A 21,385-nucleotide genomic window follows, 5' to 3' on the forward strand; every position below is an offset into this window, starting at 1 on the left:
AGCTGTCTCAAGTCTATTGTCAATATGAGAGTTACAATCAGGGACCGATTCCACAAAGCTGTTGTAGCTGTCTCAAGTCTATTGTCAATATGAGAGTTACAATCAGGGACCGATTCCACAAAGCTGTTGTAGCTGTCTCAAGTCTATTGTCAATATGAGAGTTACAATCAGGGACCGATTCCACAAAGCTGTTGTAGCTGTCTCAAGTCTATTGTCAATATGAGAGTTACAATCAGGGACCGATTCCACAAAGCTGTTGTAGCTGTCTCAAGTCTATTGTCAATATGAGAGTTACAATCAGGGACTGATTCCACAAAACTGTTGTAGCTGTCTCAAGTCTATTGTCAATATGAGAGTTAGAATCAGGGACGGATTCCACAAAGCTGTTGTAGCTGTCTCAAGTCCATTGTCAATATGAGAGTTACGATCAGGGACTGATTCCACAAAGCTGTTGTAGCTGTCTCAAGTCTATTGTCAATATGAGAGTTACAACCAGGGACTGATTCCACAAAGGCATTAGCAGAGCTATGCCACTCTTGAATCTGTGTTAAAGTATGGGACTTACGCTCACCCTAGCTCTGTGGTTGACCGAGGTCAAGGATAAACATGCCAACTGACCTCTTTCCTTCATTAACAATCACCCTAAAGAAGGTATCATATTTATAAAAGTTTATTGATACGCTGTACAATACATGTAAAGACATCATGACGAGGGGACCTGGTCCGTTGGCTGAGGGTAATACCACAGACGGAGGCTGTAGTCGATGCTGCTGCTACTGGGTGCTGTCTCCGCATCTGAGTCGTCACTGTCCCCGAGGGCAGGGTAGTGTCTCTGTCCTGATGTGGTGCACATCAGAGGCATTGACCGGTGAACACTGAAACACAATGGAACACAATAGAACACAATGGAAAACTGAACACAACAGAACAATGGAACATAATGTTTGGTTGGTTGTTTAACGCTGCACTCAGCATTATTCCAGCTATATGACGGCAGTCTGTAAATAATGAGTCTGGACCAGACAATCCAGTGATTAACAGCATGAGTATCAATTTATGCAATTGGGATACTAGGACATATGTCAACCAAGTCAGTGAGCCTGACCACCTGATTCAAACACAATGGAAAACACATGAATACAAGTAAAGGCAAATCCTGTTAGTCGCCTTTTACGACAAGCATGGGTTACTGAAGATCAGATCTAACCTAGATCTTCACGGGTCAAATACATCAAAAGGCAAAGTAAAATTGTTCAACAAGCTCATACCGTAACACTAAGTAACAAAATGTAACCAGGCAATGGTGTGAAAATGCAAAACTGTAGCCATGGTAATATATAGTCAAACAAAGTAGCAATAACCTTTCTAAGTAAATACGGTAATATTGTTAGAATTTGACACTGATACCATGGTAATGCCCAAAAACAAGGCAGCACAGGTCATACTTTCACAGTGTAACATTGTAACCATGGTAACATGGTAAAACAAGGTAGCACAGGTGCTACTATCACAATGTGACACTTCACCATGGCAACAAAGTAACATAGGTAGCACAGGTACATTGTAATACTGTCATGCAACAGAGCACAAGAATATTGGTTACAGCACTGTAAACATGGTAACACAAGGTAACAAGACAGCACATGTAACACTGTCACACAATATAACACTGTAACCATAGTAACACAAGGCAGCGCAGGTAATAGTCACACAATATAACACTGTAACCATGGTAACAAGAGGTATAACAGGTAATACAGTCACACAATATAACACTGTAAACATGGTAACACAAGGCAGCACAGGTAGTACTGTCACACAATATAACACTGTAACCATGGTAACACAAGGTATAACAGGTAACACTGCCACACAATATAACACTGTAACCATGGTAACACAAGGCAGCACAGGTAATACTGTCACACAATATAACACTGTAACCATGGTAACACAAGGCAGCAAAGGTAACACTGCCACACAATATAACACTGTAACCATGGTAACACAAAGCAGCAAAGGTAATACTGTCACACAATATAACACTGTAACCATGGTAACAAAATGTACAACATAGCAACAAGGAAACAAAATACAACACTGAAACATATTAACACTGCAACAGTAATACTTAGACAATGTAACAAAACTCAACGGGTTGAGTGAGTGAGGCGCTGGTTAAGCGAGAGAGTGATTGAGTACCTGAGTCCATTGACCACGTCGGTATGTGCCTGGTAATTGAGCACTGGCTTGATGAGGGGCTCACTGTCTAGCATCCCAGCCTTAGGGGGCTGCAGGGTATCCCAGACACTTACAGTGCCGTTATGGTTACCAGATATCATGTATTTCCCAGTGCTGAAATAGACAAGAGTCCTCAGAAGATGACAAATCCCCCCGGCCGCCATAAATTTGAAAGAACAAATCAGCTGACAGTTACTTAAAGTCCAACTTGTTTTTGTAGGGACTAAGTCCAAATTGTTTCCAAGGAAATCATGAAAAATAAAAATGCCAAAATCTGCAAATAGCAAAAGGCAATACTTCAAGATCTGTTTGATATATCTGTCAAGTCTTGTAGAAAGATATTGAACGGTTTTCGAGTTGTGATCCGGAACGAAACCCACCCCTCCATTTTGAGACTAAGTCCGAATCATTTCCAAAGAAATCGAGAAAAATAAAAATGCCAAAAATCTGCAAATAGCAAAAGGCACCACTTTGGGATCTGCCTCACATATCTGCCAAGTTTTGCTGAAAGATATTAATAAGTTTTCGAGTTGTGCTCCGGAAACGAAGTCCACCCCTCCCTTTTGACACTAAGTCTGAACTGTTTCCATGGAAACCGAGAAAATAATAACTCATAAAAATCAGTAAATGGCAAAAGGCACCACTTTAGGTTCTGTATGATATATCTCCAAAGTTCTGTTGAAAGATATTCAATGGTTTTCGAGTTGTGCTCCAAAAACGAAGCCCACCTCTCCCTTTTGAGACTAAGTCCGAATTGTTTCCATGGAAACCAAGAAAACTAAAAATGCCAAAAATCTGTAAATAGCAAAAGCCACCACTTTAGATTATGTTTGATATATCTACCAAGTCTTGAAGAAAGATATTGAATGGTTTTCGAGTTGTACTCCAGAAAACCAAGGTCGCCCCTCCTTTTGAGACTAAGTTCAAATCGTTTCCATGGAAACCAAGAAAAATAAAAATGCCAAAAATCTATAAATAGCAAAAGGCACCACTTTAGGTTCTGTTTGATATATCTAACAAGTTTTGTTGAAAAATATTGAAGAGTTTTTAAGTTATGTTCCGGAAACAAAATGATTACGGAGGGACGGACGGATGGACGAGGCGTCGACTATATCCCCCTGCATTACATGCCGGGGCATAACAATGGTCAAAGTGACTTGAGTTTTTGACGGTTTGGTGTGGTATACATGTTCACAAATTAGTCAAGCACTATCATCAAAACACACATGTGTATAAAATACACAACAAAACATTTGTAGGGTTGGCATTGATGAATATGGAAAACAGAAATTTGTTGTTGTTTAATGTTGTGCTCATTATGACTCCTGTGTCCAAGTCAAAGAGTATTCCTGATTACATCAACTCACCTCTCTTAGTCAAAGGATATTCCTGATTTCATCAACTCACCTGTCCAAGTCAAAGAATATTCCTGATTTCATCAACTCACCTGTCCAACTCACCTGTCCAAGTCAAAGAATATTCCTGATTTCATCAACTCACCTGTCCAAGTCAAAGAATATTCCTGATTTCATCAACTCGCCTGTCCAAGTCAAAGAATATTCCTGATTTCATCAACTCACCTGTCTAAGTCAAAGAATATTCCTGATTTCATCAACTCACCTGTCCAAGTCAAAGAATATTCCTGATTTCATCAACTCACCTGTCCAAGTCAAAGAATATTCCTGATTTCATCAACTCACCTGTCCAAGTCAAAGAATATTCCTGATTTCATCAACTCACCTGTCTAAGTCGAAGAATATTCCTGATTTCATCAACTCACCTGTCCAAGTCAAAGAATATTCCTGATTTTATCAACTCACCTGTCTAAGTCAAAGTATATTCGCTGGTTGGTCTGTACTTGTCTCAGGGCAACAAACAAAATGGTTCCAGGCTTTCTCAAATCCCAGCAAACAATTTCGGGATCCTGCCAAAAAAAAGGCACAATCAATTTTTGTTGTTTTACACGGTAAGTGAAGATTTCTGACTAATCAAATCAATCAAACCAGTAATGAAATGATATGAGAAACTTTCAGTGTAGTGAAATATAATTGCTGGAGAAACCAATTTCTTTTTTTCGCTATGTCAAAACAGGAGAGTATTATCAAAATACAATTTAGTTAGTTTGTTTGTTGTGTAACACTGTACTCAGCAATATTCCAGCAATATGGCGGCAGTAAATAATCGAGTCTGGACCAGACATTCCAGTGATCTACAGCATGAGCATCGATCTGCGAAATTGGGACCCGATGACATGTGTCAATCAAGCCAGCGAGCCTGACGACCCGATCCAGTTCATCGCCTCTTACAACAAGCATGGGTTACTGAAGATCAATTCTAACCAGGATCTTCACAGGCGACATCATGGTATAGCTCTACACCATCAGTATCAGAGTTTACACACTTCACAAATCAGTTCACGTTAGGCAACATTGGACGCAGAGAGTCCTGGGTAGCGTGTTTGGTAGCTTGACTCCTGAAAGCTTCTGGGACTTCAGTCCTGCCCCACATGAAGCACAAGTGACACATGTGGTCTCACCTTAGGCAAGTGAGTTTGTTCAAGATTGCCTCTGTTCACCCAGCAGAAAATGGGTACCCAGTGGGATTTGTCATGACTATTAACCTTCTAGAGCCTAACAGGCAGCTTGGATTATCTGGAGTAAAATTGTCCATTACACGCTTAGAATAGGTGAGGTGAGGTTAAATTGGGTTTAACGTCGTGCTTGAGAATATTTCGCTCATTTGACGACGTGCATGCGTGTGTATGTGTGTGCGGCTGCTGGTACTAGCCCAGACTTAAGCTGGTTTTATAGTGCTAGCCCACTGAGATACCATGCCGCAGTGAAGCATGAATACCCCACTCAGACACAGTATACTGACTCCGAGCCGACCAGTCCTTGTTGTACCCATTAATGCCGAGCGCCAGGCAGGGACCAACAAGTACCATATTTTAACGTCTTTTGGTATGACGCAGTCGGGGATCGAACCTCGACCTTCCGCTCTCCGGGCGGACGCTCTAACCACTACAAAACGGAGGCGGTCCACACGCTTAGAATATGCCCAGGGAGTTCAGCCCCATGTAAGTATTATTGCACTCTAAGCCTGGCACGAGACAAACACAGAGCCATTAATTCTTAAACTTACCTTCCTTCCCCCAGCGTAAAGCTTAGTGCCATCAGGTGAAAACATAATGTGAGTTACTCCCCCTTGCTGACCTTGAAACATGCAGGCCATGTCACCTTTTGGTTCATGGTACAGTGCAACTGAAAAAGATTGTGTCGAACATTCACAAAACATGTATCCCTGTGTAGGTGTCAACAGGTACACATTTATTTTTTCAAAATGCCAGCTTGCGTAAACAATATGTGACATTTTAGGGCTGAATGTGTGGATAATACTAGCATTTTGCATGTCATAGAATATTTCACAAATGTGAAGTAGATTATTTTTATTACCAAGATTCATCATAGAAAATAACAAGAGTGCATAAGAACAAAGTGCACATACTACTACAAAACTTTATGAATAAATATTTTCTAAAGTATATTAATCAAACCATAGACTTACCCAAACTGCAGGTAATGGCAATCAGTGAGTGAGTGAGTGAGTGAGTGAGTGAGTGAGTGAGTGAGTGAGTGAGTGAGTGAGTGAGTGAGTGAGTGAGTGAGTGAGTGAGTGAGTGAGTGAGTGAGTGAGTGAGTGAGTGAGTGAGTGAGTGAGTGAGTGAGTGTGAGTGAGTGAGTGTGAGTGAGTGAGTGAGTGTGGTTCTATGCCTCTTTTAGCAATATTCCAGCAATATCACGGCGGGAGACACCAGAAATGGGCTTCACACATTGTACCCACGTAGGAAATCAAACCCAAGGCATCGGCGTGATGAGCGAACACTTTAACCACACGACTACCCTAACACCCCAACATCAAGAATAAAAAAAGAAGGTTTAAACTAAGTTATATTAGATCTACATTAAAGGCCATCTCAAAATATAGTGTTAAAATACCTCTGAATACAAATAAATATGAACTTTAAAAACATTCCCTTTGTGAACAAAATCATCTTTTTTTCCCAATTTGTCAGCCATGGCCCTTTGTTTAGAATTTTGGTTCAATCTATGCCAGATGACTAGATGGTAATACGCATGTACTCACTACTTCTGGAATACGAGCCTGCAGCATACAGGCCTTGCTCCGTGGGGCTCATGGCAATACAGGAGATAATCCCACACTGGCCTTGTTTGGCTGCAAGAAAGTAAACATCTTTAGGTTCACTTCTCAACAATACTGTACCTTGTACGTCTTAGGTGAGTGAGTGAGTTTCGTTTTACGCCTTTTTTAAGCAATCTTCCAGCAATATAATGGCGGGAGACACCAGAAATGGGCTTCACACATTGTAACCATGTGGGAATCAAACCTGGGTCTTCAGCAAGATGAGCGAACACCTCCACCACTAGGCTACCCGACTGCCCTGTATGTTTCAGGATCTATGTTGCAGTCAATAACTGTTTTCAAACACTTACCATATGTTGGTCTGCTGTGAAAGTCCCTTCCTGGCCGGGCTGTGTCGAACACTCGGATCATCTTGTTGAAGCCAGTGTACAGTTTGCTGCCATCAAGATTAAAGGCCAAACTGTGGGCTGCCGTCACCTCATCCGGGGGGTAGAAGGTCACAAAGGTGAAGGTCACACAGTAGAGGTCATATGGACAGAAGGTCACACAGAACATTAGGTCATATGGAGGTGAAGGTCACACAGAACATTAGGTCATATGGAGGTGAAGGTCACACAGAACATTAGGTCATATGGAGGTGAAGGTCACACAGAAAATAAGGTCACACAGAGATGAGATCAAACAGAACATATGGTCATATTGGGGTGAAGGTCACAGAGGGCATAAGTGGTAGGACAATACACTTTTGCATCAGTAGGTCATAAACTTAGTGTTTCCTTTAATAAAGAAACATAAATTAGAGGTGAAAACATAAATATTTTCATCCATAATGAACACTGGCATGCACTTGACGGTAGATCAAACATTATCAGAGCTGTTTGGTAGCATTCCCAGTCGAACAAGCCGAGCAATATGATTGGCTGAGTGGCTTCGCAGCATCCAATCGCGACAATGTTTAGTCAGCCAGCCTGCTGTATAAAGGACAATGTTCAAGCCCTTCCAACTGTTAATCAGCATTTGGCCATCCTGTCCATGAAAAATATGGCTAACCCACAAGGGACAAGAGTCCATGCAAGTATCGCAATATGTATCATATTGTGTGTGAGTGAGTTTAGTTTTACGCCGCACTCAGGAATATTCCAGCCATATGGCGGCAGTCTGTAAATAATTGAGTCTGGACCAGACAATCAAGAGACCAACAGCATGAGCATCGATCATATTGTGAGAAAGGTATCATCAAAAGTGATGAACTTAAGTTCAGAAACTGACAAATGTTGTTTAAAAATCAAATTGTAGAATCTCACCACTTGGTTGAATGCACGGTATGAGCACCTTAGTTCTCCTGTGAAGGCATCCCACATGTGGACAGGGGTCTCTCGACTTGTACTCACGAAGCTGAAAGTAGTCGGGGTATATGTCTAACAGGGTCTCCTGAAGGCTTCAAATCAGACAATACAACAGTTGAATACTGGCACTGATGCAAACGAAAGTGTGTGTATCTGTGATTGCTGTGTGTCCATGTATGGGACGTATTTCTTCACCTTTATTTCATGCGTGTGTAGTTGTGTAATGTAGATGAGGAACTGAATTCTTGTAACATACCAAGTATCTGTCATTGCTGTGTGATTGTCCATGTATGGGATGTATTTCTTCACCTTTATTTCATGCGTGTGTATTTGTGTAACGTAGATGAGGAACTGAATTCTTGTAACATACCAAGTATCTGTCATTGCTGTGTGATTGTCCATGTATGGGATGTATTTCTTCACCTTTATTTCATGCATGTGTATTTGTGTAATGTAGATGAGGAACTGAATTCTTGTAACATACCAACAGGACGTTGGGTCTGAGGAATGCATCATGGGATACCAGCAGAAGTCATAGATGAGTTCCGATTCTTTCATCTTCAGAGCAGGAATCTGGTTAGAAAGAATACCGTAAATTGTCTCAGTTCATTTGTCTGGACCAGACAATCCAATGATTGACGTTATGAGCATCAAGCTATGCAACTGGGATGTGATGACACGTTAACTAAATCAATGAGCATGCTTGCCAATCCAAATAGTCACGTCTTATCAATTTTAACCCAGATCTTCTCATGGTTTCGTCATAAAAGTCAACAATTTGAGCCTATGAAATTGGGATGTAGATCCCAACTGGTCATCGTAGTTATCAGTATTGTGAAGCATTCCCCACTGAGCAGTAATGTACAGTTTGTCAGCATTTTCAAGAATATGACAGTATTGGCTATCAGGGCTCGATTTAGTGCTTTGATACTTGCACTGGTGCAACCTAATATTACAAAGTGCAACCTTGTTATTAGTCTAACTTGCACCAGGTGCAAGTCAATTTCGAGTGGGTAAACCTCTGAATAAAACATCTAAATAATTCATAGCATATTTCTTTCATTACATATTCCAATAAAAGCAGTGCAACTGGAATGGGCTGGTGCAAGTAGGTTTTTATCTTAAGTTGCACCCAGTGCAAATAAGTTAACATCTCTTAAATCGAGCCCTGGCTATTCAGAATTATCTATCAGAAGTGTCCAGTCTTCATTCAGCATATACAAGTGGACATAAAGGACTCACCATGTCCTCTGGGATGTCCTGACCGTCAGTGTACACCCCCTCGGGGAGGTTGAAGAGGAGTAGGCAGTTGTCGTTGGAGTTGGTGAGGATGCAGGCGCCATCAGGGGACCTGGTCATGAGGTACAAAAGTGAATTTCTTAGTTTGGACAAGATATTGACTAGAGGCCAGTTGTTTGTTTGTTGTTGTTTGTTAGTCTGTGTTACACTACACTAAACAATATTCCAGCCATGTGGCTGCAGAGTAAATAATCAAGTACTGACCAGATAATGCAGTGATTGATCTAATGCCCTGCCCTCCCGCCCGCCCCAGCCCTGTGCCCGCCCCTATCCCAGCCCAGCACCCTGCCCACCCTGCCCTGCCCTGCCCTGCCCTGCCCTGCCCTGCCCTGCCCTGCCCTGCCTGCCCTGCCCTGCCCTGCCCTGCCCTGCCCTGCCCTGCCCTGCCCTGCCCTGCCCTGACCTGACCTGACCTGACCTGACCTGACAGCCATTGTTAAGTGGTTAAGGCAAACAGATTGAGGCTGAAGTGCAAGGACATAAACATTTAGTATGTCTATGTTCAGGGCTAAAGGGAGACTACTATGTAACTATAACTCTAATAAACAAAGTCACGAATGTCATTTCAAACAAAACTAATGTCCCTGAACATCAAATTGAACAATACAAAAGCACAAAACAGGGTTGAATGGCAAATGACTGCATCAGAATGTTATGAAATATGAAATATGTGAAGTCAGAGTCAGAAAATCCAAGATGGCTGTCACTGAAAGTCACAATCTTATATAAGGTCAGTACCAACAATCTTAAACACTGTGTGCGAAATACGCATTATGTCGGACAGCGCATGTTAAATCCCCAAATCATCATCATCCTCAATCTTAAACATCAAATGAAATAATATAAAAACACAAAACAGTAATGACAAACATATAACAGTCATGAAAATCCAAGATGGCAGCCACTGACAATGTACTGTCTCATGTTAGGTCAGTATCAACTATTTTTTATTCATACTATTCTGTTCTGTTCTTGGTCAATCTCACTTTGAGGCCAGTCTAAGTAAACTTAGGCTCAGTATTATTCGTTACACTGGTAGACTGAGTCTAACAAAACCTTGTAGAAGGTCGCGTCAGCTAACCTTTGAGCGACCTACGACCATCCAATCTAACACAAAACGGCAGAATGGATTTAACCAATCAGACAATGACTACTTGTTAGGGTTCGGCAGGACTTACACAGATTTTCAGCGACTGTTTACGCATAACGTGTATCACTCTTTTTGAGGTAAAGGTTCAAACGGTATGTGGGAATGCTAACTTTCGCGATTTGGTAAGCTGTGTTCTGATTGGTCAGTCCAAAAGGTTAGCTGATGCAACCTTCTACTAGGTTTTGTTAGACTCAGTATAGCAGTGTAACGAATAATACTGAGCCTAAGTTTACTTATACTGACTTTGAGGCACAATTAAAAGTATTATGTGGAGACCGGTACTTACCACTTGCATCCCCGGAGATAGTTCTCCTGCTGTTGGAACTCTGCCCAGCATCCAGATACCTGATACGGAGTCGAGTCAAACACCACGTCACCTTCAACACTGAAACACAAGCACATCACTTAGTCGACAGTCTTTACAGGCACAGACAAGACAGGGATCAGTTTGAGGAAGGTATATTCTCTTTTTGTTATCTTGTCCACAGGCGGATCCAGAGGGGGGCAGCAGTATGGTTTTACGCTGTTTTTAGAAGTATTCCAGCAATATCATGGTGGGGAACACCAGAATGGGCTTCATACAATATACATATGCAGTGAATCGAACCAAGTCTTCAGCTGGATGAGTTAACATTTTAACCACTAGGCTACTCGAATATCCTCCATGCATTTTGAAAGAGAAGATATGCAGAGAGACATTCCATTTATTCATGACCTCAATGCAAACCACTACATATTAAATGACCTGTCCCTAAATAATATAAAAATTTATAATTTCTCATTTGAAACAACAAAACCAACCACCACCCCACCACCACCCACAGCATCCTTCTCCACTTGTGTAATGCCTCACTCAGCAACATTCCAACTATATGACATCAGTCTGTACATAAGTGAGTCAACCCAGACAATCCAGTGATCATCATGAACATCAATCTAAGCAACTGGGACATGAAAACATGTGTCAACAAAGTCAGTGAGCCTGACAGCCTGTTCCTGTTAGTCGCCTCTTACGACAAGGGTTGTCATGTACCCGATATATATATATTAGTAACAGTATATATATCCTGCTGTACTCATTCCCCGTCTCAGGACCGCTACTACTACTACTGCTACTGCTACTGCTACTTCTACTTCTACTTCTACTACTGGACCGCCTCCGTGGTATAGTGGTTAGAGCGGAAGGTCGCGGGTTTCATCCCCGGCCGCGTCATACCAACACTTTAAAATATGGTACTTGTTGGTCCCTGCCTGGCGCTCGGCATTAATGGGTACAAGGACTGGTCGGCTCGGAGTCAGTATAATGTGTCTGATTGGGTATTCATTCTTAACTGTGGTATGGTATCTCTGTGGGCTGGCACTATAAAACCATCTTAAGTCTGGGCTAGTACAAGCAGCTGCACATACACATACACACGCATGCACGTCGTCATATGAGCGAAATATTCTTAAGTGCGACCACCTCACCATTCCCCATCTCATGCTTGAAAACGGTATAGTATAAGCATCTTTTCCGAAACACTGCATTTGTACAATAAAGAAGTTGATCATCCATAAACACTTGTCATTCCTATTGCTTACAACGTCTAGAATGCCTCTCAAAAAGCTCATCCATAAACACTTGTCACTCCTATGGGCTGCTGAAGACCAATTCATGGGTACCCTCTTGAACTAACCAGCCCATCCACCACAATAAGAAATGACAAACAATTCCAACAGACCAAGCCTACAAACCTTCATTATGCAAAGTTAAAGAAATTATCTTATCACTGTACCTTTCAGTCTGAATTTTTGTAGCTTCATCCGCAGCAGGGGGGATAACTCTGACATCCTCAGGTTTATCCTCTTCCACATTAGGTTCTACCGACTGCAGCCTTGGTCTCTTTGCCGATGGCACATCCTCTTGATCCAGAGTGTCTGGTTTTTCTTGAAGGTCATCACTGACTGTCTTTTCAACCGGTTTCAAAGTTTCATTTCCGGATTGTTTACTGTTTCTCACAACTCTTGGCAAAAACATACTTGATCCAAAACCTTGAGATGATGGAATAACGCTAGGAGAATCTGATTTATCCAATGAGCTGTGTTCTGATGGAGACTCCTGTTCCATGACCGATGGAGACTCTGTGATGGATGGAGGCTCATGTGAACATCCTGCAACAAAGGGCTGGGTTCCGGGTGGGAGAGAGAAGGTCTCGACTTCCTTAGAAGGGAATGACCCTCCGATTGCAAGCAAATCTTCTTCAGATGTGTTGACTACCTTGGAAGGGTCCACTTTACCAGACAGGGTTATATACGATGATGTCTGGGATTCACATCTGGAAGAGTCTATTTCTTGTGAGGGGGAGACAGGTTGTTCCTCCATCTTGTCTTCTTTGCTGACCTCTTCAGGTACTGCAGGTTGATCCACCTTGTCCTCACTCGCTGGAACAAACAAATTGAAACAATCCATTCTCTTTTGACATCCTCCTCCTCCTGCAGACAAGCCAGGCATTTTGATAAAGATATAGGAGTAAAATAACAAACACAAACAATACATAACTGGATTTTAGTAAAGGTGCATGTTATTTCTTGGAGTTATAATATGTATATGTACAGTCAGACCTCGTTAATACGAACACTTTGGTTTTTTAAAAAAAACGTTCGGATAGTGAAACGTTCGTACTGCTGAAACCACAGTATATGCACCGAGTTACTTCCCCTTGATACAACTACAACTTAAATAAAATTATTTTTGAATGAAAATGCAAGCTTACATTTATAACGTCCAGATAAACCACGAAAGAAGCAAAAACTATGGTGATTTTTTTTCCATTTGTGACATGTCATAACATGCCCGTGCCTTTTTCCTTTATATTTTCATTTTTACGTCATCAGAAAATTATTATAAAAAGATTTCTGGTCGCCTATTTCCCGATATCTGTGGCTTTCCGCTCAGTAACATGACATAACAACCGAAAATACCTGCGTTTTCGAAGCATCGTATGAATAACATGGGAGGCTTAATCGTTTGATGTCGGGTATCGCTCAAAGCTCTGAACATCAACAACATCACTGAACCCTTGCCGAGAGTATTTTCACAGTTGTAAGAGCTTTATTTTATTGGATACAAATTGGTTTCTAATGACGCTTTTCACTACAGTCTGCTATAAGGGTCGTGATTGGTCAAAATCAGACACGCGTGACCTAAGGCAGCCAATCATATTACGGCAATGGCTACCGTCTCGTGAACGCGAAAACTTTTAGATTTAGACAAAAGTTTTGGGTAAAATAATGCTATTTTGAACATATTAAGCAAGAAATCGCTACCTATACGTAAATTATGGAACTTATTGGACGTATCGTCCTAGGTTATGACCTGTGACAAAAATGCTTCATGTATATATTTTGTTGATTTTATTCATTAGTTTATTCAATTTATTTAATGAATTCGTCGAAACAATCGTTACTTTGCTCTTTGACAATGTTATTGTGGACCCGCTGCCGAAGCATGTGTCCGGTCGCTAAGTCGCTAAACAAACAACGTGTCACTTTGGGTGGACCAGTCAGCAGCGCGGTCAACTTCAATCGTTCGGATTAACGCAGCTGTTTACAACGTAATTAGTCCAATCCGTTCCGACTGACCAGCGTTTGGAGGTGGAAACTGAATCATCGGATTAACGAGGTGTCAATTATATACAATATATAGGGAGATGATTTGGTGCCCAGTGAGTAGCGTTCGGAAGTCGGTGGATTCGGATTAACGAGGACCGGATTACCGCGGCCTGACTGTATTTTGAACATTACTTTACATTGAACCATTTGTCTTTCGGTAAGAGTTTCGCCCGTAAACCCCGCTTGAAATGTGTTCTATTTAGTATGGTTATTTCTGGGGGTTAGTGTTTAGGTTTATGGTTAGATTTAGGGTTAGGGTTAGGGTAGGCTTTCTGTAAATAACACCATCTATTCTTAGGCATAGAATGATACAACAAAAAAAATACGGGGGTTACTGGCGGAAATCTTTCCTGTCTTTATATGTAATAACATCTCACTTGAGGCAGTAGAGGATTAACACTGATTCTGTTTGTGGATTCGAACCACTGATCATGACATTCTGTTGAGAAGTCAAACGCCTTGTCCACATGACCAAAGAGGTTAACCCTGTCAGCAAACTGACAAGGTAAGGATGTCATCTGTGGGATGTCTCCACGCCCTGCTACAACTATAACTTGAACCATTTGTCTTTCTATGTAATAACATCTCACTTGAGGTGAGGTGAGGTGATATTGGGTTTAACGTCGTGCTTGAGAATATTTCGCTCATATGACGACGTGCATGTGTGTGTATGTGTAAGTGCGGCTGCTTGTACTAGCCCAGACTGAAGCTGGTTTTATAGTGCTAGCTCACTGAGATACCATACCACAGTGAAGCATGAATACCCCACTCAGACACATTATACTGACTCCGAGCCGACCAGTCGTTGTTGTACCCATTAATGCCGAGCGCCAGGCAGGGACCAACAAATACCATATTTTAACGTCTTTTGGTATGACGCGGTCGGGGATCGAACCCGCGACCTTCCTCTCTCCGGGCGGACGCTCTAACCACTACACCACGGAGGCAGTCTCACATCTCACTTGAGGCAGTAAAGGTTTAACACTGATTCTATTTGTTGTTTGTGTCACAACTTTTTAATTTGAGTATATGAAACACTGGACCAACCTGGTGGAGCGTTCTGCACATTTGGGGACTTCAACTCAAGGACATCTCCAGACCTTGTCCCGCTGCCCTCAGCAAGTGCTTGGTCAATGTCCTCCATCAGTTGCTGTGAGCTGACCTCTGTTTGTGACCGTCCAGGACTTGATTCCACAATGTTGTCGATGTCATGTATCAGGGCTTGTGTGTTGGCCTGGAAACTTTCTTCAGACATGACACTGATATAACTACCAGTACCAGGTCTCCATGCTGTCTTCAGACATGATTACCGGATCCGGTTGTGTCTTCTTGTGGTTAAATTCCTTGAAACAGAGTAAATATCCATCATCAAGTCCAGTGCACTCACCAATATTTTACAGCATTAGGATAAAAAAAATATTCAACATATATTATCACAGAATATAAATAATATAGATATATATATATGATCAGGTCGGATAAATCCAATACAAACTAGTGTTTTTACGATTAATTGAAATAATTGAACTTGAAGCAATTGGTCACATTTTCTCATAATCGAACACAAATGATTTCGGAACTACTGTTCAAGTGTTTGAAACACTTGACAATGGAACATATCGAAGAAGTTGTCAGGGCCTGAAAACATGTTTAATTCTTAGAAAACTCACTTCACTTGCTGAAAAGTCATGACTGCATATTTTGTGAAGACTCTGGGAAGTTTTTCTGAATGATAAATTAGTCATCACTTTGAAAGAGCAAGTTGCATCATGTTATACTTATCTGCATTAACAACTTGAACAGAAAAATCTGAAAAATTATGCTAACCAGTATTTTTTCGATGATTGCTTGTTGGTAATAAACCAATCATCAATTGTGGGATTTCAACCAATTCCCAACACTAATTAATACAAACAGATGGTTGATATCACGAGCAATGTCCCATGTCTCTATGGAGATCAACAAGTACAGCTGAAGGTGTTGTTGGCTTGGGTACTACATAATACCCTAGGTATGTTTCTGTAAATTTATCCTGTATTTTGACTCTGAAGTTTCAGTTCACCTGATTACAAGTGATACAGTGCATACTGTGTAAGTTCGTTTCTTACATAACAATCACATGCATCTCCTGCAACAGCATGACAGTCCCACTCTACAAAACAGTGCATTATGGTATAGTACCAATCTACAAAACAGTGCATTGCGATGCATTCGCGGTAGGGTACGCTTTAGGATGAAAACGGTATGCGCTTACCACAATACGGTACCTATTGCAGTACAAGGCCTTAGTTTCGGTCTGTTTCGGTTTCGTACATGAGATTTTATTATAATGCAGAAAATTGACAACAAGAGCTAAACCTTACATTGTTTGACAACATGGGAAAAAATGACCATAATCTTTGTTATTTTCATTAAAGAAAACTCATTTTATTATTAAACAGAAATGAAAACCGAAAATACAGAATGTTTGGATTACATTACGGTTTGCCGAACCGAAGGCATAATGCCGCGGTACACCGTTTCACCCATAGTAAGTTTCTGGATACATATGTGTAGTGCCCCTTCCAACAACGAGACCCGTGAAGATCCAGGGTAGAATAGGTCTTCAGCAACCCATGCTTGCCACAATAGTTGACTATGCTTGTTGTATAAGATGACTAACGGGATCAGGTGGTCAGGCTCGCTGACTTGGTTGACACATGTCATCGGTTCCCAATTGTGCAGATCAATGCTTATGCTGTTGATCACTGGATTGTCTGCACCACACTCGATTATTTACAGACCGCCGCCATATAGCTGGAATATTGCTGAGTGCGGTCTAAAACTAAACTCACACTCACTCACTCACTCACTCACCTTCCAACAACGTCCCTTTCACGCAGCTCAAGTAAACATGAAGACTAGCTACTTGCCACTCATCTCGTTAGTTTACTTTCTTTGACACCTACTGGGTTGGCTAGGTGTCACAGGTGCTTTGTGGTAATTATACATAATCAACTTTAAATACAAAATATAAACTAGTGGTAATGAACGATGGGATACACCCGAACCGGCCCCAAGCTGAACCGGACCCTGGGTTAATTAACAGTAACGATGGTTTGGTGGTAATTATCTTTAATGGATTTATTTTTTTATATAAAAAGCAAGGTGAACATAACAGTATACGGAACAATTGACATTGAGTGAACGCAATCAGTGTCAAATAAGAGCATACGCTTAAGACAACATGTAAATTAATTCGCTCACGATAATCCGTTCAAAGAAATATTAAAACAACACATTCACTTTAATCGCTCAATGAGACGTGCGTAAAATAACAGTTAAATTTTGGAGCTGAAGATTGTTTTAGTTTTCATACTGTTAGCAGAATTCACTCTGTGAAAGGTGGTTAATGTGTGTTGAAAATATTGACAAATGTTACACACATGGAAACATGAGAAAATATGAAGGACGACATTATTATTTGTGAATTCGTTTCTGGAAACTTTGGCATAACAAAGGTGAAACGTGAATTCATTATATTGGATTTATGTGCTATTCTTATATTGGATTAATGTGTCAGTTCTGTGGATACGATACAAGGAAATGTAAGTACACGTTTTATTAGCCGAGAGCCGCGATGGCATTTTATTCGAGTTTAACATAGTATCGTTTTGCAATTGATCTTTTAGATTCTTAAAAGAATTACATAAAATGTCCTCTACCACAGGATCTACGTGATCAGCAGCACTTGCATGTTAACTCGCCTCTCATCGACACTAATATTCGCAAGTATATTTTCAAAAATCGATATTACATGTAAAGACATATGAATAATATGTTTTCGTCATTTATGTTCAAGGAACTTTAATTTATATGTCTATGTAGAAATATTTACTTCTCGGGGCCGGTTCGGGTCAAATATCAGGGGCCGGTTCGGGTCAAATATCAGGGGCCGGTTCGGGTCAAATATCAGGGGCCGGTTCGGCTTGTGGCCGGTTCTGGGGTAATTCTGAACGATTAACGTTTGGAGAACGACAGTGATGACAACTTCGCATGCATACTGCACCAGTACCTGGCAGCTGAATATTCTATAGCAATCTCCAGTTTCAAAGGAAATTATCAGTAAACTATTACAAATGATACTTACTGAACAATCTTAATATATGACATCCAGTAACAGCTGACAACACTTTTCTTGGAGTGTTTCAAGCAAGCCTTCCGCGCGGAGGCACGTTGTTTACAATTTTGACAGAGTTGCTTCCCTTACCAAATTTTAACCAATCGACGAGTGGTATGTCGTATCCCTGCTGAACTGTAATCATGGCGGATTACAGGGACAACGTGGTTTCGGGAATCTTCACATTTACTAAAGAAGATGGAAATTCCTCACTGGATTCGCATAACATGCTGACAGTGATAGACCATCACCAACTGTTTGGAATTCAGGTGATACAAACATTCTCGCTTGTGTTTGTTACCAATAACTTAAGTATTTTCGTTTGTTTATTACTATAGTTGGAATTACTTTTATGAAAGTCTTATAAATTTTATCATTGTTGATTATGTGGTTATACGCAGAATTACACTTGACACATCCACGGTGACTGATGAGATAATAAGATGACACTTTGATGGCTGGCTGAATTGTTGTTACGTCTTACCCCAGGAATGATAGTCATTCTGTCCAAATTGTCATACGATTTTAACGAGCTGAATTCGACGTTCTGGTGATTTCGACGATTGCATTGCACGCGCTATATCGGGGGAGTACGTGTGCGATCGGAGTGCACAAACAGTTTCACTGGTAGGGCGGGTGCCCAGTCGCTGTCGTGAGAAGTTTTATTGACAATGGAAATCGGGAAGTAAAGTTATATAAAAATCAAACAAACATCAATATTATTTACCTGAGATCGTTAATACCACTTCAGATGCAAAATCAGTTGCCTTTAGAACAAAAAATAGAAAGCGAAAATTCAGTTAGATCAGTCGTCTGCTGGTGACAGGCAATATATAAATAGGAAGCCACATGATCACAAGACTTCCTCGCAGTGCGGAGCAAAAAGTATGGCTCATCGTCGAAAACCCATACAAAATACCCGCATGTTACGAGCGGCAACAGTTTCGCCGATACGATGCCATCAACACTATTTTCGTAGGGAACACTTGGTATTTTTGTGTGAAATAGATGAATATATCCTTTATCACTCAAGGTTAGTAAAATAAAAACTTTAAATGGTATTACAGATAGAAAATACATTTTTGTCTTACATCGTCGAAAACCCCTGACACTGGGATATGACAATTTGGAAAGAATGACATACCAAAGAAGGGGCAATTTTATATATTGAATTGGCACAGATGTCCATGACAGCAATTCATTGACCAGATTTTGTGCCTCATGAACAAGCTGAAACCTATATCGTGGATTCAAGTGGGTGAGTTTATTTTTATGCACCATGATATTCCAGCAATGTCATGGTGAGGAACACCAAAAATGGGCTTCACACATTGTACCCATGTTGGGAATCGAACCCAGGCCTTGACGTGGCGAGTGAATGCTTAACCATTGGGCTAACCCACCGCCTTCGTGGATTCGAAGCCTGCTGCACCTTGATTATGTTGTCAACACCAAACCCATGCTCACAGGGTTTCACATCAAAGCATCAAAAGGCTGATTCACTTTGGGCTTCACTTCCATATGAAGATGACATTATGTGACTAAGACATTGTTCAAAGCAGAGTTAAATCTATCTCTAAGCACAATTAAGCCAACACACAGTGAACCAGCAGGAATAAAAAAGAATTTGCTGATCTCAAGAATATGTTTATAAGAAAAGTTTCACTTTTTACAACTTCTTAATCCCTATGAAAGATCCTTTAGGTCACTTTTTACATCAAGCATGCAGGGCTCCAGATAAGTGTTGTATCCCTTGTACGGATAGAAAATATGCACGATATGGTAGGAAATAATTTAGAAAACGTAGCAGATATGCACCACAGCAATGGTGTATGATTAGAATCATTTACAGACATATTTATCTGAAAAGTATTTTATTGTTTATGGACCTATTTACACAAGAGTAGCAATGTTGTGGTGCATATATGAAACGAAACACAAGATAACTGATACGCCATTAAATTCCATTCAGTACTCTAAATGTACTTTTAAGTTTTTCCAGTACTCCTATATTGAAAAAATAAGGAGTACATACTCCTGATGTTGAAAGATTATCCGAGCCCTGAGCATGTGTTGCTAAAGAGAAATGCTCACCCAGATTTTCACAGGGTTATTCCCCTTACTGTGGGCTTGTGTTTAGATGGTCAGGCATAGGAAAAGTTGTTTTGTACTTACAGCTTGTCAGCAAGGAAAAGTGAATGTCTTTTCAGCATGGTGAGACATGTATGAGATTTTGTATTGTTTCAGAAAGCTTCCTACCTGCAAGACACCATTGGTCACATACACAGCTGTTTAAACACAGCAGCTAACAGGTAAGGTTTACTTCAGTAAGGCTTCGTGTTGGTCTAATGGAAAGAATGTCTGTGGTTTCAACCCCTGGCTGCTTTGTACCAAAGATATTAAAATATGTTACTTGTTGTTACCTTGTCTGGCTCTCAGGGTTATTTACAAGCATTGGTCAGGACTGGTACAGAGATGCCAACCACTCCAATTTTGGAAGAGTTACTTGGATTTTCAAATACAAAATCCACTCTCTGATTTGTCTATAAAAACTCTGATTTTTAAATATAATACAAATACGTTTTTGAATTTAGAAAGTTTGAATTTTTTTAGTAAATAGCCATTTAAAGGTGTTCATTTGAGTTAAGTATTATCTGGTTAAGTGTGCCCAGAAATTCCCCCTTTCACGCTCACCCACAACTCGCACCTTCAGGGCTTGGGATTTGCTTTTAGCAGGGAGACTATTTAACGGGGAGTGGTCACTCCTCGAAAAGCTCCTTAGCGTATGCCTCGGCTTGTCACGTGACCAGTGTAGCCAATATGGCGGCAGCTTAGTTTTTAAGATTGAGCCCGATTTATTTTCAACAGCTGATTACATTCGCTGAGTGTTGTGACAATTGAAAACCTACATGTAGAAGGCAGGTCGCCTATTCTGTCACTTCATTTTAAGTCAAATAATTCTTATTAGTGTCAGTATTAGTACAGTAGATTTGTAGTAAAGTTTCAGCGACGAAAGACTAAATTCTATTGTTAAAAACTTCTTTCACATTTTCGTGTAATTTTTAGAAGGAAATATACCTTTAGTTGAAAAGTGTTTGCAAGTAATAGTGATAGTTTTATAACTTTAAAAAAATGTTAGGGTGTATTTGAGGTGTGTGAAAAATATGACATATCGCCGATCTGATCTGACCCGCCATTGAAATACTACAGGGTGTTGTTTGAGTGTTTCTAGTTATTGTTCTAAAACTTCTTTCACATACACCTTTAATTTTTATGAGGGGAATGTACCAACAGGTGAAAGGTGTTTGCAAGTAATAGTGATAGTTTCATAATTTAAAAAAAAATGTTAAGGTGTATTTGATGTGTGTGAAAAATGTG

The 21,385-nt window shown here is 40.6% G+C and overlaps 2 protein-coding genes across 2 annotated transcripts in view; one reads left to right on the forward strand and one right to left on the reverse strand.

Moving 5' to 3' along the window:
- Positions 1–654: 654 nt before the first annotated feature.
- On the reverse strand, positions 655–18,108 carry LOC124282749 (telomerase Cajal body protein 1-like). Its single transcript, XM_046718773.1, has 13 exons — positions 17,978–18,108; positions 14,896–15,191; positions 11,973–12,618; positions 10,484–10,582; positions 8,991–9,099; positions 8,233–8,321; positions 7,708–7,797; positions 6,753–6,886; positions 6,385–6,474; positions 5,383–5,501; positions 4,062–4,165; positions 2,203–2,355; positions 655–875 (listed from the first exon to the last, which is right to left on the reverse strand). Exons 2-13 carry the CDS (start codon positions 15,101–15,103, stop codon positions 704–706), a joined length of 2,013 nt encoding a protein of 670 aa, XP_046574729.1. The 5' UTR covers positions 15,104–15,191; positions 17,978–18,108; the 3' UTR covers positions 655–703.
- Positions 18,054–21,385, forward strand: part of LOC124282750 (proline-, glutamic acid- and leucine-rich protein 1-like) — a 28,956-nt gene continuing 25,624 nt past the window's right edge. The window contains exons 1-2 of the mRNA XM_046718774.1: positions 18,054–18,276; positions 20,255–20,319. Of these exons, the coding sequence (XP_046574730.1) occupies positions 18,151–18,276; positions 20,255–20,319 (191 nt within the window). The 5' untranslated portion in view covers positions 18,054–18,150. The remainder of the gene's footprint in view (positions 18,277–20,254; positions 20,320–21,385) is intronic.

Source organism: Haliotis rubra, unplaced genomic scaffold (genome assembly GCF_003918875.1).
Source record: "Haliotis rubra isolate DU_JTF1 unplaced genomic scaffold, ASM391887v1 Scf302, whole genome shotgun sequence".
Lineage (NCBI taxonomy): Eukaryota > Metazoa > Mollusca > Gastropoda > Lepetellida > Haliotidae > Haliotis > Haliotis rubra.

Coding starts and splice junctions, on each gene's coding strand:
- LOC124282749 (XM_046718773.1), bottom strand. CDS start 15,103: ATGTCTGAAGAAAGTTTCCAGGCCAACACACAAGCCCTGATACATGAC. Junction 9,100..10,483: donor TATCTCCGGGGATGCAAGTG/GTAAGTACCGGT, acceptor CCTCATGACCAG/GTCCCCTGATGGCGCCTGCA. Junction 8,322..8,990: donor AGGACATCCCAGAGGACATG/GTGAGTCCTTTA, acceptor CTTTCTAACCAG/ATTCCTGCTCTGAAGATGAA.